Source organism: Helianthus annuus, chromosome 8 (assembly GCF_002127325.2).
Source record: "Helianthus annuus cultivar XRQ/B chromosome 8, HanXRQr2.0-SUNRISE, whole genome shotgun sequence".
NCBI classification, from domain to species: domain Eukaryota; kingdom Viridiplantae; phylum Streptophyta; class Magnoliopsida; order Asterales; family Asteraceae; genus Helianthus; species Helianthus annuus.
The window spans coordinates 104424422-104442647 of NC_035440.2; the positions used below are offsets into that span (position 1 = coordinate 104424422).

General features: G+C 40.8%; 1 protein-coding gene and 1 non-coding gene across 2 annotated transcripts; one reads left to right on the plus strand and one right to left on the minus strand.

The window, feature by feature from the left end:
* Positions 1-6129: 6129 nt before the first annotated feature.
* LOC118481024 lies at positions 6130-8535 on the plus strand. The gene is made up of 6 exons (XM_035976103.1): positions 6130-6505; positions 7022-7251; positions 7334-7573; positions 7697-7817; positions 7992-8197; positions 8248-8535. The coding sequence occupies exons 1-6, from the start codon at positions 6130-6132 to the stop codon at positions 8533-8535; spliced, it is 1461 nt and encodes a 486-aa protein (XP_035831996.1).
* A 3284-nt stretch (positions 8536-11819) lies between these two features.
* Positions 11820-11926, minus strand: LOC118481521. The gene has a single exon (XR_004865729.1). It is a non-coding gene; the product is annotated as a small nucleolar RNA R71 (small nucleolar RNA).
* Between the last annotated feature and the right edge of the window lie 6300 nt (positions 11927-18226).

The window sequence follows — 18226 nt, forward strand, 5'->3', positions numbered from 1 at the left end:
GATGGATTCAATGAATATGTCAAATTGCTACTTTACACGGGACTTATTGCATGAATAAACAATTGTTTATTCATGTCCACAGCCGTCTATAAATAGAAGGCTCGAGAGGCAGAAGATACTTGCGTTTGAAGCTTAGCATTCATATACAAACACTCAAACTCCACTGCTCTTCTCACCCACAGAAATCAAGATTCATTTGTATTAGATAATAATCTTACAATCACCTTGTTAAACTAATTTGTTTCAAAGTGATATAAACTTGATAATTCTGTAGGTCTTGTTTCTTGAAAGTCTGATTTCCATTTCCGCACATCTTTTTCACATATACTGAAATCACTTGCCATATTACGTAAAAAGAAGTTGTTAAGGCCAAACTGGGTCCAACAATTTCTCGTATTCGGGGTGTATTTTAGGACATATAGGGACATTCTAATTATGTTAGGGGTGTCAGAAATATTTTAGGAGGGTTGTTATACTAATGGCGACCAACTCTGTGTCTATGGCGAAGTGTCTTCGGAGGACCTAAAACTCATGTTGTGCATTCAAACATGCAAGTATCTCCAAAAGGAATACAAGGCTTTCTTGGCACACATCGTAGTAGCGGAGGAAAAGGAAAAGAAGTCAATGGAAAAGGTGCCTGTGGTTCGTGATTTTCCTGCTATCTTTCCTAACGATTTACCTGGTTTACCCCCGAGTCGTGATATTGATTTTCGTATCGACCTCATTCCTGGAGCCAACCTTGTTGCTAAAGCTCCCTATCGCCTCGCTCCATCTGAAATGCATGAACTTTCAAGTCAACTCTAGGAATTGCTTGATAAAGGCTTCATACGCCCTAGCACATCTCCTTGGGGCACACATGTCCTTTTCGTCAAAAAGAAGGATGGATCGCTCCAGATGTGCATCGATTATAGGGAACTCAATAAGCTTACTATCAAGAACCGCTATCCTCTACCCCGAATCGACGATTTGTTTGATTAATTGCAAGGCGCTAAGTGTTTCTCGAAGATCGATTTAGCGCTCAGGTTACCATCAGTTACGAATTCAGGAGGAAGTCATCCCTAAGACCGCTTTTTGAAACCGATATGGCCATTATGAATTCGTTGTTATGCCCTTTGGTCTAATCAACGCACCCGTGGTTTTCATGGATCTGATGAATCGCGTGTGTAAGCCCTTTCTCGACCGCTTCGTCATCGTGTTTATTGATGGTATCCTTATCTATTCGAATTCGAAAGCCAAACACGCGCAACACCTTCGTTTGGTTCTCGAACTACTCCAAGGGAATCGCTCTACACCAAGTTCTCCAAGTGTGAATTTTGGCTCGAGGTGGTTCAATTCCTCGGTCACATCGTCAATAGTCAACGTATTCACGTCGATCCCGCGAAGATTGAAGTAGTTAAGAGTTGGATTACACCGAAATCCCCGTCCAAAGTGCGTTCTTTCCTCGGATTGGTGGGTTACTACCGTTGATTCATCGCTGATTTCTCTAAAATCGTTGTTCCGCTTATCTCTCTGACGCATAAAGACAAGCCTTTTGTTTGGGGAACTGAACAAGAGGAAGCCTTTCAAACTCTCAAGCATATGCTCTGCAATGCCCCTATGCTCGTGTTACCCGATGGAAACGGCGACTTCATAGTCTATTGCGATGCCTCTAACCTAGGTCTCGGCTGTGTTCTTATGCAACGGGACAAGGTTATCGCGTACGCCTCTCGACAGCTCAAAATCCACGAGAAGAACTATACAACCCATGATCTCAAGCTAGGTGCACTTGTTTTTGCGTTAAAGATTTGGCGACACTACCTTTATGGTGCCAAGTGTATGGTCTTCACCGACCATAAGAGCCTACAACACATCTTGAACCAGAAGCAACTGAATATGCGCCAACGCAAATGGGTTGAACTTCTCAACGATTACGACTGTTAGATTCGTTACAACCCAGGCAAAGCAAATGTCGTTGCCGACGCTCTCAGCCGACGAAGCTATTTACATAGCGTTCGTTATATTTAAGCCTAGCACGACCTCAAAGCTCTAATTCGTGACGCTCAGCACGCTTGCTTCATTGAGAATACCTTGAAAGAAGAAATGAAGAAGTGCGGTGCTGAAACCCAACTTGCTACCAAATTGAGCGGTATCTATTACTATCACGATTGCATCTGGATCCCTAGTCGCAATAACCTTTGGGGGATATTGTTGACTGAAGCCCACAAGTCACGATATTCCATTCATCCCAGTGCAGAAAAAATGTATCATGACCTTCGTCTTAGGTATTGGTGGCCAGGAATGAAGAAGGATATCGCTATCTATGTTTCGAAGTGCCTGACTTGTTCGAAAGTCAAGGCTGAGCAACAGCGACCCTCTGGCTTACTCGTGCAACCCGATATTCCTATGTGGAAATGGGAGAGTATAGCAATGGACTTCATAACGAAACTTCCGCGCACGCCATCAGGTCACGATAGCATTTGGGTTATCGTTGATCGTCTTACGAAGTCTGCTCATTTTCTGCCGATACGAGAAGACTTTAAGGTGGAATGATTAGCACGAATCTATACCGACGAAGTCATTTGTCGACATGGGACACCTCGTGATATCATCTCTGATTGTGATGGTCGATTTACCTCGCGTCTTGGGGAAACGCTTCAATCTGCTCTCGGTACTACTCTTAATCTAAGTACCGCTTTCCATCCCCAAACCGACGGTTAGACAGAACGCACGATTCGCACCCTTGAAGACATGCTTCATTCGTGTGTCATAGATTTTGGTGGTAATTGGGATTCGCATTTACCTTTAGTTGAATTCTTGTACAACAACAGTTATCACTCTAGCATTCAAATGGCACCATTTGAGGCACTATATGGAAGAAAATGTCGATCGCCTATTGTATGGTACGAGATCGGAGATGCACAAATTACCGGTCCTGAGTTATTGCAAGAGACGACTGAAAAGACCCTCCAGATACGAGACAATCTCTTGAAATCTCAGAGTCGTCAAAAGAGTTACGCCAATAAACGCCGCAAGCCCCTTGAGTTCGAAGTTGGCGATCACGTACTCCTAAAGGTTTCACCTTGGAAGGGGGTGATCCGATTTGGCAAGAAAGAAAAGCTCGCGCCTCAATATGTTGGACCCTTTAAGATTCTGGAAAAAATTAGCAAGGTGGCCTACAGACTCGAACTACCGAAGGAACTTAGAAACGTACATCCAACTTTCCACGTCTCGAACCTCAAAAAGTGTCTAGCTGAGCAGAATTTACATGTTCTTCTTGAGGATTTACAAGTGGACGAAACATTGCACTTCGTGGAGAAGCCAGTTGAGATCATGGACCGAGAGACCAAGAAACTCCGACGCTCACGCATTCCTATAGTGAAGGTTCACTGGGAAGGCAAACTGTTAGTACATATGTCTGTAGCTTCCGTCTGCATCAAGTCTTATGTATTTTGTGTGGTGTATGTTTTTGTAAATGTATGTACATGTATGTATTATTGTGTAAAGACAAACTGGGATCAGAACGTTATCTGTCAGATGACTTCCGATCGGATGGCAATCCGATCGGATGGCAATCCGATCGGATGACATCCTCTCATCCCAGTTTGCCTATAAATAGTGGACTTGTGTCATTTGTCCACAACCTTTTGTTGATCAGTGTAGCGAAGCTCTGTCTGTCTGAGTTTCTACTGGAACCTCCGTATTTTCACTATCATTCAATAGAATTTAGACGCGTTAAACGTTGAACTTGTCGTTGTTGATTCTTAGACATTATCAAGGGATTCCGCACCTTGATTCTGATCGATCTAGCCACGTTCTACTCGAATAGATCCTACGAAACGGCCTAACAAGTGGTATCAGAGCCACAGGAGGTTGAATCAGAGACGACAACAGCAAATTCACCGAGTTTCCGGTGATTTTCTGCCGATTTCTGTCAAATCTCATCGGAGATTTTGACAAATTCTTCTTATTCTCCTACATTTCTTACCGTTTTTACATTTTCACACCTTAAAACCAGAAAAAGTCAAAATTAAGAAAGATTTCACGGACAAATTTGACTAATTTTGATATCATTCGAATCGGAATTGAACATAGATCAATCCTGCAAAGTTTCATTGAAAAATTTGGACTAAGACTGAATCAAATCAATCAAAAACTATGCCGTGTTCTTCGCTCTTGCTGACGTCATTCATCCGATTGGATCACCATCCGATCGGATTGGCATAGATTTTGTTCTTATACTCGCTGACGTCATCATCTCGCTCGATCGGATCACCATCCGATCGGAGTGGTGTTGAAGTTTAAAGGTTTTAAAGTTCAAGTGTCAATCGATCGAACGACCATCCGATCGGATAACCATCCGATCAGATAGCCATTCGACACTTGCTATCCGACACTTGTTATCCGATGATTGTTTCTTGGTTGTGTCATCCGATCGAATCACCACTCGATCGGATCACCATTCGACCCAAGTGCAGTAGTTTGAGATTTTTGAAAGTTGTGAAAATTTTTCTAAGTGTTTGAAATTTTTCAGGTGTTTACAAGATGGGAGACGAATTCCTAAACCCGTTCAGTGATGTCTTTGCACACAACACCGAAGATACATCGACAAATACAACCACCAATACCAATCCAAACCCGAAAAAGGCGATCGCAGATTCTCTCAGTGTCGACAACGCCTATGGAACGTATAACAAGCCGCCAAAGCTGATGGCGATTGAAGACTACAACCGATGGGCAGAAAGGTTTGATGGTTGGTTGAAAGCTTTTGCTTACCTGAGTTGGAGGTGTATGAAGAACGGTGACGATATTGGAAGAAAAGATTATGAAAACTTAGCTGAAAATGAACAAGAGACATTTATTGCTGAACAAAAGTGTGTAGCCCTGTTACATCAGTCCGTCAGAGACGATATTATTTCTCTGATTAAATACGATAATTTAAAGGATTTGTGGGCTAATCTAGAAAAGAAGTGTATTGGAGGAGAAGAGATTGTGAAAAACAAGAAATGTCTGCTGAAAAGGGAATTTGACCTATTTACGTGCATGAAAAATGAAAATGTGTTAAAGATGATTGAAAGGTTCTGCCATTTGAAGATAGAACTTGCTAGACATGGCATCACAGTTACTAAAGAAGAGATGGTTGAGAAGCTGTTTGAATCTTTACCAGAAGAGAAAGATTGGCAGTATTATGGTCTGGTTCTAAAAAACACCAAGGCAATGTCAGAAATGACTGTTGACTGGTTGATTGAAACATTTGAGAGTCATGAGCTAGAGATTAAGAAAATGAACAAAGTAAACAACACCCTGTATCAACAGAATGTCGATCTTTACTACAGTGGTAGTATGATTCCGAAAACCACTTCACCAAAAACTGCATTCTCTGCTGAAAGTTCAAACACGATGAATCAAGAAAAGCAAAGCAGCAGTTCATCACCCAGCAGTGGTTATCATGGAGGTTCTTCTTCATCTGTTCCAGTGAATCAGCAACAACAAAATGTTTCAAAAAATGTGTTTCAATGTAACATCGTTGTGAACCTGAACAATGCTCAAAACTTCAATGAAGAGACAGCGAAATAACAAATGGTGTTTCTTGCTTCGATCTTAGAATCATATGAAAGTCTGGTTGCCGGAATAATCGAAAATACAAATCTGATAAAAGAAGATTATGATCAGATTGATCTGGAAGAGATGGAATTAATTGACATACGCTGGTGCATGGCTAGCGTAATCAGGATAGCGCAAATGTTTATGGAGATAACGGGAAGAAATTCCTTCGGAGGGCCTTCGACAAAGTTGGGTTTTGATAAATCTAAAGTGACGTGCTTCAAATGCAAACAAAAGGAGCACTTCAACCGAGAATGCAGAAACTCAACAGCGGATGAAACAGCTAATCCTTTTCATGACGACTACTATAAGAAAGCTATTTATCACCGAAATCGCGAAGAGCCGCCCAGAATGAAGCAAATCGAGGGGACTCTGAAGGAGAAGTCGAGAGCTTTAGCCGTGATTCAAGATGACGAAGGTTTCAATTGGAGCGAGTTTTTACCAGAAGATGATGTAGTTGGCTTTGCATTCATGGCACAAATTCATCCACATAAAGATACATGAACTGAAGAGCAAAAATACAACTATCGAAAGATGATAGCTTTAAACATGAAGGATAAAATCTATAGAGCCTGGAAAGAAGCCACACAGGCAAATAGGTGGGATCCTGATCGTGAATGCTATTTAGATCCGAATGGGAACATTATTGTAGAACCATCATCTGTCACACTCGAAACTCTCATAGAATCTTTAAAACAAGAAGATGAACAAAGAGAGAGAGATGCTGCAAAGAAAGCCGAAGAAGAAGAGCTAAAGTCAAAGAAGATAGATGAGGGAATCATTGACACCACAAAAGAAATGACCGCAGAAAACCTGACAAAAATGGCTGACAAAGTGCTTATGGCAAAGGAACTAGAGGTAGATTCCAAATATGCATCTGAGTCAACAAGCAAGGTCAGTAATAGTGGTTCAAACAATGAATCAGGTAAGACTGATGGCGCTAAAACAGAGAGTGATTGCAAAAATTGCATGAAAGATTGCAAAGTTTGCAGCACACATGCGTATCTCACACTTAAAAAGACCCAAGATCTGGTTGAGAAAGTCAAAATGGTTGAAAAACAAATCTTAAATTGAGATAAACTGATGAGAGCTTCAAATGAGAGAATAAAAGAATTAACAGAAACAATTGAAAAAGATAAAACTGATGTTGAGCGCTTTAAGGAAGAAAATGAGAAATTAATTCATGAAAACAGACAAATTTCTGAAAATTATGAGAAGTTGAAAAGAACAGTAAAAGATTCTGATGAGCGAAATGGTAAAACTTATAATGAAAATGTTCATTTTTCTGGAGTTCTTCAGGCAAAAGAAAGATAAATCGACCAGCATTTGGACGAGATCGCAAATCTTAAGCTTCAGTTCCAGGAAGCTAAGATTGAGAATGAAAAAATCAATCTGAAACTGAACAGTTACAATTCTACGAGCTTTGTTCTTCAACACATAGTTCCAAAACCAATTGGAAAGAACAAAGCTGGTGAAGAAGTGTACTCGGATGGAACAGGGGTGGGTTATCATCAAGTTCCACCACCTGTGTTAAACAACTTTACTAAGAAACAATCCAGGTTGGCTAATGAAGTTGAAACAAATGAGAAATCTAATGTTGAGAAACTTCCAGAAACAATCGATGCCACATTCACTTCATCATCCAATGAAGATAGTGTTCAGTCTGAAGTCGTAAAAAATGTGGTTGAAAACGTTTTAAAAATGTCGTAAAAAATGTGGTTGAAAACGTTTTAAAATCTGACAAACGTGGAAGCCAAAATCTGAGACTAAGACATCAAATGTTCAAAAACCAAAGGTTTCTGATTCTGAAAAACAATCATCTTCAACCAAACTGGTTAAGATGTATGTACCTTTGGACTTTTATGAAAAACTTGAGGAACAAACTTCTACTTCACCCAAGAAGAAGTATGTTGCAAAGAAAGACCAACCATCTGGTCAATCTCCAAAAAACGAATTCTTTTGTATAAAGAGGTTGAGGTTGCGTCTGAAGAAAGTCTTAAAATGAATGACAAGAATTTCCCACCATTGTACATCGCAACAACCCGCATCAAGCTACCTGAGTCGAATGAGGCTTGGGTTGCTTCAAAATCTAACTGAATGTTTATGAAATGTGTAGGAGCTCCTGAGATCTATCTCACGTTGGATTATGGATAGTGGAGCATCCAAGCACATGACAGGGAGAAAAACCCTGCTTTACGATGTTAGAGGGTTCAACGGTGGATACGTCGATTTTGCTGGTAATCAAGGAGGACGTATTATTGGTGAAGGAACATTATCAAATGGTGTAATCACGTTTGAAAGAGTCAACTATATAGCCGAGCTAGAGAATAACTTGCTTAGCATTTCTCAAATCTGTGACAGAATGTATTCCACACATTTCACTGATAAAGAATGTCTGATTCTGAAGCCAGGGTTTGTCATCCCCGAGGAGTGGATCATCATGCGAGCACCACGAGTTAATGATCTGTACGTGTTGGATATGAGCGTCGCTACGACTACCACGGGCCAAACTCATTGCTTCATGTCAAGAGCTACAGAAAAGGAGTCAGAGTTGTGGCACCAAAAGATGGGCCACATTTACCTACGCAACATAAACCACCAGGTGCATAATGATTTGGTAAAAGGTGTTCACTTGAAGAGTTTTCATCTTGAGGGGGAGTGTATCAGTTGTATAAAGGGAAAAAACGAAAGAAATCTCATCCTAGTAAAAAGATGAACTTTGTCTCGAAGCCACTGGAAAGACTTCACATGGATCTCGTCGGTCCTGTGAATGTCAAGAGCATTACGGGTGATCTCTATTGCCTAGTAGTCACTGATGACTATTCGAGATTCTCGTGGGTGATGTTCGTGAATTCAAAAGACGAAACGTTTGAGAGTTTGCTGAGGTTATTCAGGAAGATAGAGAATTTGTACCGAGCACGAATTCGCAGACTAAGAAGCGACAACGGTACATAATTCAAAAACAACAGAATGGAGGAATTCTGCAATCGACGAGGTATACTGCAAGAATTTAGTGCTCCATACTGTAACAACTCTCATTAAAATTAATAATTAGAATGATAATTAGTCAATAAGGAAACCCTAATTGAGACACCCAAGTAATTCCGTACTAACCCTGAAATTTCCAGAATAATCGGAATCAGGATCAGGGCCCCTAAAACTCAGGGGGGCTAAACCCTATTTGATAATTATCTTTGAAAACTCGTTGTTATACTGAAATTCGATTTCAATGTTGAGTCACCAAGCCTATACCACTGAGAAGGCTAGTCTACAAGCTAAAACGCACCCTTTACGGACCGTAAAGGTTAGTCCTTACGGACCGTAAGCCAACCAGCTCCCTTACGGACCGCAAGGGTCCAGTCATACGGTCCGTATGCGAGTCGATTTTCGGGCTATAAATAGCCGACTTTGGCATTCAACAGTTGGTGTTAAAATTTCGATCAAACCCATTCTGTACATCGAGTTAGGCTCGTATCTCACTAATTAAACACACACTGTTATCGAATTGCTGCCACGGAACAGGGTAATTACTCGATCGCTATTACGATTTAGTTTCCGAGATCAATATATCCAAAGAATGTCTAAGTGCCGCCCACATTGGGTTATACTTTGTCGTTTGTCGTTAATTCGATAAATGAGTTGAAGTATTATTGATGTGTGTAAAATGCAACATATAAATCACATCAATTAAGGCATAAAACTAACCCTTTTTAAGTACTAATGTTGGAAAAAGAGTGTTTTTGTCTTCCTTTTGTATTTTCAGGATGAAATGAGCTCAAAATCACAAAAGAAGCAAAAAGACAACTAATTCTAGCATAAATACAAGAAAAGGAACAAAAGTAGACTGCCCGGACCCTCAACGGCACCTCCCAAGGCAAAGAAGAGAAAACAGAAGACTGAACACGCCCCGTGTCCAGCGGACACGGGGCCGTGCCCAGGAAGCAGCAGAAAAGACAAACCAGTAGAAGCTTCCGTTGCCCACCACGGGGCCGTGTCCAGCGAGCACGGGGGCGTGGTGAAAGTACAGCAGGCGCATTAATTGTAATTGCGGATTACAATTAATGAAGAGAGAGAATGTCAGACGGGCACGGGGGCGTGTCCAGCGGACACGGGGCCGTGCCCAGCCTTCTGTTCAGCCTATAAATAGGGGTGCTTGGCTTCATTCCATTTCATCCCTTGGCACACCACCTCTCTCACACTTCATCCACCACCCACCACCACCATAACACCATCATCCACCACCATCATCCATTGTCCATCGTAGAGTGTGTGAGTCGTCTTGGGATCCAAGATTGATAGTAAGAGTTCTTGACAATCAAGGCCATGTTTGCCTAAGTCTCTTACATCACTTGGTGAAGACAAGTGTTTAGTATAATACTTTTTATTTTTAATCTTTTGCACTTTTTATTTGGTTTTGTATTAATGACTTTAATAACTAGTTACTTATGTTGAAGGTGATCTTTCCTTATCGTTTGTCCGTGGTGTCTTGGCGTTATTTTACTGTCTATATAAAATAAAAGATTTTCACAATTCATATCTCCACGGTCTATATGGAGGTATGTTGGCTACCTGGTCGGGGGTTAAGGGAACGGTTTGGTAAGGGTCTTGCCCTTGTTCAGCATTTAGAGGTCCTGCTTGGGACCTGGGTCAAATTTAGTAGGATCTCCTTCAATGCCCATAGGTATTGGATGGCGGGGATCCAAACTCTTTGACCCCCTCATAAGTTAACTACTATTAATACTATAACCCGGCTATTTAGGACTGTATCCCTGCTGACTCAGACTACTTAGCCGAGGGTAACGTCACCGCCGAAAGCGGGGCCTACCACAATTTGCATTAATAAATTAATTCATTATCTTCCAATAATCCGACTCTTTAGGATTGTATCCTTGCTGACTCAAACTACTGGGTTGAGGGTAACGTCGCCTTCAAAAGAGGGGCCTACTACAATAACTAAGATAATCTCTTAAACAAGTGCAAAAGTGCGAAAATAATCAAAGGTTATACTAATACACGTGTCGGATCCAAGTGATTCATCTTGTCTATCTGTTTTTATTTTATTTTATTTTTCAGCATTTAGTTAGTTTTTATTTTTCTTAGTTTAAAACATTTTTCTCACTTTTTGATTTGGTTAGACGTTGAGGATAAACCGGTATTAAAAGCTCTTGTGTCCTTGGACGACCTCGGTATCTTACCAACACTATACTACGTCCACGATGGGTGCACTTGCCCATATGTGTGTTTAGTGTTAGTAAATATCGTGTTTTATAAATTTAAAACTTGGCTAAAAGTGTAAAAAGGGGCTTAAATATATATCAAAATTATAACACACTTCACGCACATCAAGTTTTTTTGGCGCCGTTGCCGGGGACACAAGGATTTTAAGAAAGTTAGGAATCAACGGCCTAATCATATTTTTATTTTTCTTTAAATTTTTAGGAATTTTTCTTAGATTTTCAGCTTCTGCAGAGCTCAACACGGGGCCGTGCCTGGTCGGACACGGGCCGTGTTCAGCATCGTCACTGGCAGTTTTTGTTTTCCAAGTTACAGAAGGCTGACCATGGGGCCGTGCCGGTGCAACACGGGGCCGTGTCCAACTTCCAGTAACTGGGATCTGGAAAACAATCACTGAAATTCCGACCACGGGCCGTGTTCGCTCAACACGGGGCCGTGGTGAACCTTCTGACCAACATTCTTTTTTGTTTTTAATGCAGGACTTGGAACCCGACGCCACCCTCACGTAGTGTATGAGCTCCAGTTCCAATAAAGACATAAAAGAACCACTAGAAGAACCCGAACGCTTTCTCAGAAAAAGGTTAAAAGCCAAAAACCAAGAGAAGGTTTCGGGTAATCCACCTCCAATGGCGGACCAACGTGCCCTTATGGATTATCTACGACCCACCGTAGGTAATCTAGGCGCCGCTATCAATGCTCCGAATGTCGAAGCCAATAACTTCGAACTTCGGCCACATTTGATACAAATGCTCCAAAACTCCGCAACCTTCCATGGGCTTGCGGACGAGGATCCCCATCTACATATAACTAATTTCTTGGAAATATGTGATACTTTTCGGATCAATGGAGCATCAAACGACGCCATCCGCCTCCGTATGTTTCCCTTCTCACTAAAAGACCGAGCGAAAGCTTGGCTCAACACCCTCCCAGCTGGATCGGTAAACACCTGGGATGAACTAGCCCAAAAATTTCTATATAAGTATTTCCCTCCTTCTAAAACTGCTAAGTTAATGGCTGAAATTAATACATATTCACAAGAGGACGGGGAATCCTTATATGAAACTTGGGAAAGGTTCAAGGAGCTATTACGCAAGTGTCCCCATCACGGCCTCGCAATATGGCAACAAGTATCCACTTTCTATAATGGATTGTTGCCACACACTAGGCAGACACTTGATTCTAGCTCCGGGGGACTTTTAGGTAATCGACGCCCACACGAAATATATAATCAAATTGAGGAAATTGCTCAAACCAATTTTCAATGGCACACCCCCGGGGAAATAAGTCTATCGCCCCGGGCGCCCATAAGGTCGATGAAAGCACTTCTTTACAAGCCCAAATCGAGGCCCTTTCTTCAAAGATAAAAAAATTGGAAATGACAAAAACAGTCTCGGTTATGGCTTGTGAAGGGTGTGGTGGGTCACATGAAAATTGGAGTTGCATGAAAGAAACAGACGATCAACAAGAAATGGTAAACTACATTGATAATAGACCTAGGCCGTCGGGTCCTCCAACGGGAACTTACAACCAAGGATGGCGAAACCACCCAAACCTTGGTTGGAGGGAACCCGGCAATAGTAGTAACCAACAAACCCAACGAACAAACTTTCAGCAACCAAGAAATGAGTCACAAAATTTCACTCAACAACAAGGTGGACGAGAAAGGCTCGAAGATACTATATCTCGCCTCGTCTCTGACACTGATAAGAAAAACTCGGAAAGATTTCTACAATTAGAATCTAATTTTAGAAATCAACAAGCTAGCATTCAAAACATAGAAAAACAATTAAATCAAATAGCTCAAAATTTTTCCGAGAGACCGCAAGGCGCATTACCTAGCAATACCGAAACAAACCCAAAGGCACAAGTTCACCTCATCACACTACGAAACCGCACCGTAGGGCCTGCAGAAGTGCCACCGCAAACGGAAGAAACAGTACCGACACCTCTGCAGGAGAGGAACTCTCCTCCATCACCAGAGCCGACCAAGGCTCCTCGAGTTCCGTACCCCGGTAGGTTAATTCGTCAAAAGACAAATGAGCAATTCGCAAAATTCGAAAGTCTGTTAAAACAATTGCACGTCAATATTCCTTTTATCGAAGTCCTAACCCAAATGCCCAAATACTCTAAATTCATGAGGGACTTCCTTACGCATAAGAGAAAAATTGAAAATTTGCAATTAGTTAATTTAGGCGAAGAATGCTCTGCCCTCGTGCTCAATAAACTTCCCCAAAAGAAAATCGATCCCGGAAGCTTCACGATTCCATGCTCAATAGGGGAATCGCCCGTTCGCAATGCCTTAGCCGACCTAGGAGCTAGCATTAACCTCATGCCCTCGTCAATGTTCAAAAGGCTCGGCTTGGGAACCACGAGCCCTACAAAAATGAGCATACAACTCGCTGATCGATCCGTCAAATTCCCACAAGGTGTCATCGAGAATGTCTTGGTAAAGGTAAGCAGATTCGTTTATCCAGCTGACTTTGTCATACTCGATATGGAGGAAGACACCGAGGTCCCCCTTATACTAGGGAGACCCTTCCTTGCCACAGCCCAAGCAGTGGTGGATATGAATGACGGGACACTCACCTTGAGGTATGGGGATGATGAAGTGAAATTCGGAGTTGGGAAGAGAATAGAAGATGACGACCCGGTCAATTACATGAAGGTTATTGATTCGAGCTTGGATGCTGCTCTCCGACGGTGTAACATGGGACGCCAAGCATCCCACTCAGAAAATATATAACCTCGAATCGGGTCTAGCCAAGGACCCTTATAAACGTGGTGCACCACGGAGGCATTCCGTGGAACTATCCTTAGTTTAGTTTAATCTTTTAGTCTTATTTTGCAGAATAAAACACACTCGTGGTGGTAATGGATGAAAAAGGGAACGAGAAAAATGGAACCATGCACGAAGAACAGAGCAACCCGACACAAATCTCCATCACAGAAGGCTCAACACGGGCCGTGCTCAACCAACACGCCCCCGTGCTGAGCCACCTGCAGGAAAACACCCAGTTCAGGTAACTGGACACGGCCGTGTTCAGCGGACACGCCCCCGTGTCCAGGCTTCTGTTTCAATTCTCTAATTTTTGTTACTGGCACTTGACCACGGGGCCGTGCCCGGTCACCACGGGGCCGTGTCCAGGATGCCAGTAACATAAATCTTTGCTTTTTAACTTACTTTTACACATCCTAATCGACCAAAAACCTTATTTTTGGACACATTGAGGACAATGTGTAATTTAAGTGTGGGGGGGATGCTAAAACCTTGAATTTTGCAAATCCTAAACACAAGCCTTACACAAAACTCTATTGGAACCGCTAAACACCCCAAATTTTTTCAAAAACTTTTTCATTTTTTTTATTTACTTGTCTTAGTTTAAGTTGGGAATAACAAGTTCTAAAAAGGTTATATTTTCATAAGTTTACAACCGATAGCGTCGTGATAACAAAGAACCAACATAAGAAAATTATGAAACGGCATAACAAGTCTAGTTAAAAATTCGATTATATATACTTGATCACATTAAAAACCCATTCCCACAAAAGTGAGTTTTGAGCCTTTATTGAGCATAAAAATATACATATTTAGACTAAATGCTCATTTTTCGTTTCTTGTGTGAATAGCCGCTTGGTTCTTACAAATCTAGAACTTGCCACAACAATACATTCCCGGTCCTTACCAACTTAAACCCAAGTAAGTAAATGATGGAGGCATTAGGACTAACCATTTTTCTTTCAAAACCATTATTTTTCATTTTTTTTATCACCTACCCAAAATCCCCCTAGATAGCCCCTTTGAGCCTAAAACCTTTCATTTCATTACCCCAAAACCCTTTTTACCCACCAAAAACCATTTTTTTTTATTTTTCACCCTTTATTTTAGTAACAAGCTCGGTTCTTCGTAAACTCGCCTTTTTATGTGATGAAAAAAAAATTGATGAAGTCAAAAACAAACAAAAGCTATATAAAAGCTTGTTTGGAGAAATACTTCAAAATAAAAAGTCGCTAAAGACAAGGTATTTTACGAAAACCGACGCTTTTTACGATTTTCGCCCTTTTACTAACCACTAACCCAACCACCCACCTTTAACCCAAGCCTAACCATTCACCCCAAAAGTCCTCTTGATATTTACAAAGGTAAAAAGTTAAAAAGGAGGAGGATTGATTGCTTGGCAAGCCTATGGAAGGCGTAAGTTCCATGCCGCTCTCGAGTGATTCACTAAAAATATACACCTTCGGCCGAGTGTTGAGTGATCCCCCGTGAGGTATGTGAACTTGTATATAAATGGAATTTTAATAAGGCATGCTATGCCCAAATAAGTAATTTATCTTATGAAACGTTCAAAATAAATCATAACGAATAGGATTGTAAATAAATAAAAATAAAACTTACAAAGACCTTGGATTCCCGACACTCTAGGACAAGCTAAAAACTTTCTCTTCTACCTATTCCATTTGGGAGTATAAGCCACATTTAAAAGAGTTTTGCTTGAGGACAAGCAAAAGTTCAAGTGTGGGGGTATTTGATGTGTGTAAAATGCAACATATAAATCACATCAATTAAGGCATAAAACTAACCCTTTTTAAGTACTAATGTTGGAAAAAGAGTGTTTTTGTCTTCCTTTTGTATTTTCAGGATGAAATGAGCTCAAAATCACAAAAGAAGCAAAAAGACAACTAATTCTAGCATAAATACAAGAAAAGGAACAAAAGTAGACTGCCCGGACCCTCAACGGCACCTCCCAAGGCAAAGAAGAGAAAACAGAAGACTGAACACGCCCCGTGTCCAGGAAGCAGCAGAAAAGACAAACCAGTAAAAGCTTCCATTGCCCACCACGGGGCCGTGTCCAGCGAGCACGGGGGCGTGGTGAAAGTACAGCAGGCGCATTAATTGTAATTGCGAATTACAATTAATGAAAAGAGAGAATGTCAGACGGGCACAGGGGCGTGTCCAGCGGACACGGGGCCGTGCCCAGCCTTCTGTTCAGCCTATAAATAGGGGTGCTTGGCTTTATTCCATTTCATCCCTTGGCACACCACCTCTCTCACACTTCATCCACCACCCACCACCACCATAACACCATCATCCACCACCATCATCCATTGTCCATCGTAGAGTGTGTGAGTCGTCTCGGGATCCAAGATTGATAGTAAGAGTTCTTGACAATCAAGGCCATGTTTGCCTAAGTCTCTTACATCACTTGGTGAAGACAAGTGTTTAGTATAATACTTTTTATTTTTAATCTTTTGCACTTTTTATTTGGTTTTGTATTAATGACTTTAATAACTAGTTACTTATGTTGAAGGTGATCTTTCCTTATCGTTTGTCCGTGGTGTCTTGGCGTTATTTTACTGTCTATATAAAATAAAAGATTTTCACCATTCATATCTCCACGGTCTATATGGAGGTATGTTGGCTACCTGGTCGGGGGTTAAGGGAACGGTTTGGTAAGGGTCTTGCCCTTGTTCAGCGTTTAGAGGTCCTGCTTGGGACCTGGGTCAAATTTAGTAGGATCTCCTTCAATGCCCATAGGTATTGGATGGCGGGGATCCAAACTCTTTGACCCCCTCATAAGTTAACTACTATTAATACTATAACCCGGCTATTTAGGACTGTATCCCTGCTGACTCAGACTACTTAGCCGAGGGTAACGTCACCGATGAAAGCGGGGCCTACCACAATTTGCATTAATAACTTAATTCATTATCTTCCAATAATCCGACCCTTTAGGATTGTATCCTTGCTGACTCAAACTACTGGGTTGAGGGTAACGTCGCCTTCAAAAGAGGGGCCTACTACAATAACTAAGATAATCTCTTAAACAAGTGCAAAAGTGCGAAAATAATCAAAGGTTATACTAATACACGTGTCGGATCCAAGTGATTCATCTTGTCTATCTGTTTTTATTTTATTTTTCAGCATTTAGTTAGTTTTTATTTTTCTTAGTTTAAAACATTTTTCTCACTTTTTGATTTGGTTAGACGTTGAGGATAAACCGGTATTAAAAGCTCTTGTGTCCTTGGACGACCTCGGTATCATACCAACACTATACTACGTCCACGATGGGTGCACTTGCCCATATGTGTGTTTAGTGTTAGTAAATATCGTGTTTTATAAATTTAAAACTTGGCTAAAATAAAAAGGGGCTTAAATATATATCAAAATTATAACACACTTCACGCACATCAATTATACTTTGTCGTTTGTCGTCAATTCGATAAATGAGTTGAAGTATTGCACCTTGTCATTCATTGTGAGAATTTGATCTCGTGAGTTATCGTAATTGCTGTATTGATCACTAACTCTGTTTTGTGTGCATTATTGTTGAAATTAGGTTAACAAGGCTAAAATCATATTCTGTCAGTACTAAATCTACAATGTGAGTTATTCTCTTTTTATCAACTGTTTTACAATACTCCAAATTATTTTCAGAATTATAACTTACAGTGATTAAGTTTATGTAATCACCAAGTTACAGCCGGTATGTGGGGTATTGTGCACATTACTTGATAATCTTCACCATTGGGGCAGCCATTGGGTGATATGACCATAATCACAGACACCATTGGACAGGTGGGCCAATGGGTCGAGTGGTAAAGTACTGTGGGTAGTTTGTTGATATCAGAAACATTGTAAAAGATCTTAACACTGTGAATTATAACAAATGTGTCATTTTCCAGTAACTAGAATAATTCACTCAGTATTTCCCCGCTGACAAAATCTTTTTCAAACATGTTTCAGGTGATCTGCTGTAATTCAGGAAAATGCAGGGGAAGCATTTCAAGCTTATGATAGTGGCTCAATATAAAATAAAGAAATATGTTTTATCAGTAAAATCTTGTTATTATAAATTATCGGGGTTTTATCCCGAATTGTGAAATAAAATAATCGGGAAAAGTTTTAACTTAGACGATCCTGTAAATGAAATTTCCGCTGCTAAACTCACAATAAATAAAGTACCGCAGGATTTCTGTCCCGCGGCTCCTGGAACGGGTCAAACCGGGCCGGGGGTCGTGACAGAAACAAGGTGGTATCAGAGCCACTAAGTTAAGCTAATTAAGTATTTAAACGATACTTAATTTTCCTGATTACTATTACGTGATTATGTGTTTATGTGCTTTTAATTGATTATTTGTTAGTTACAGTATGGGTAAACAAAAGTTGCAAGATATCTATCTTAAATTAGATAGATCAATTTACGAAGAGGGAAGTTCATCCAAAACTAAATTTTCAAAGCTCCCTACAATTCCTGAAGAAGGAATATTTGTGCAAAAAGCAAATTATGAATATCCGCTTTCTCTTAGAAAAAGGAATATGATTATTAAGAAAAGTAAGGAGCAAATCAGAGGAAAGAAGATTAAAAAGGAAACCCAGGAAATTAATTAAGAAATCACCTTGGGAAGATAA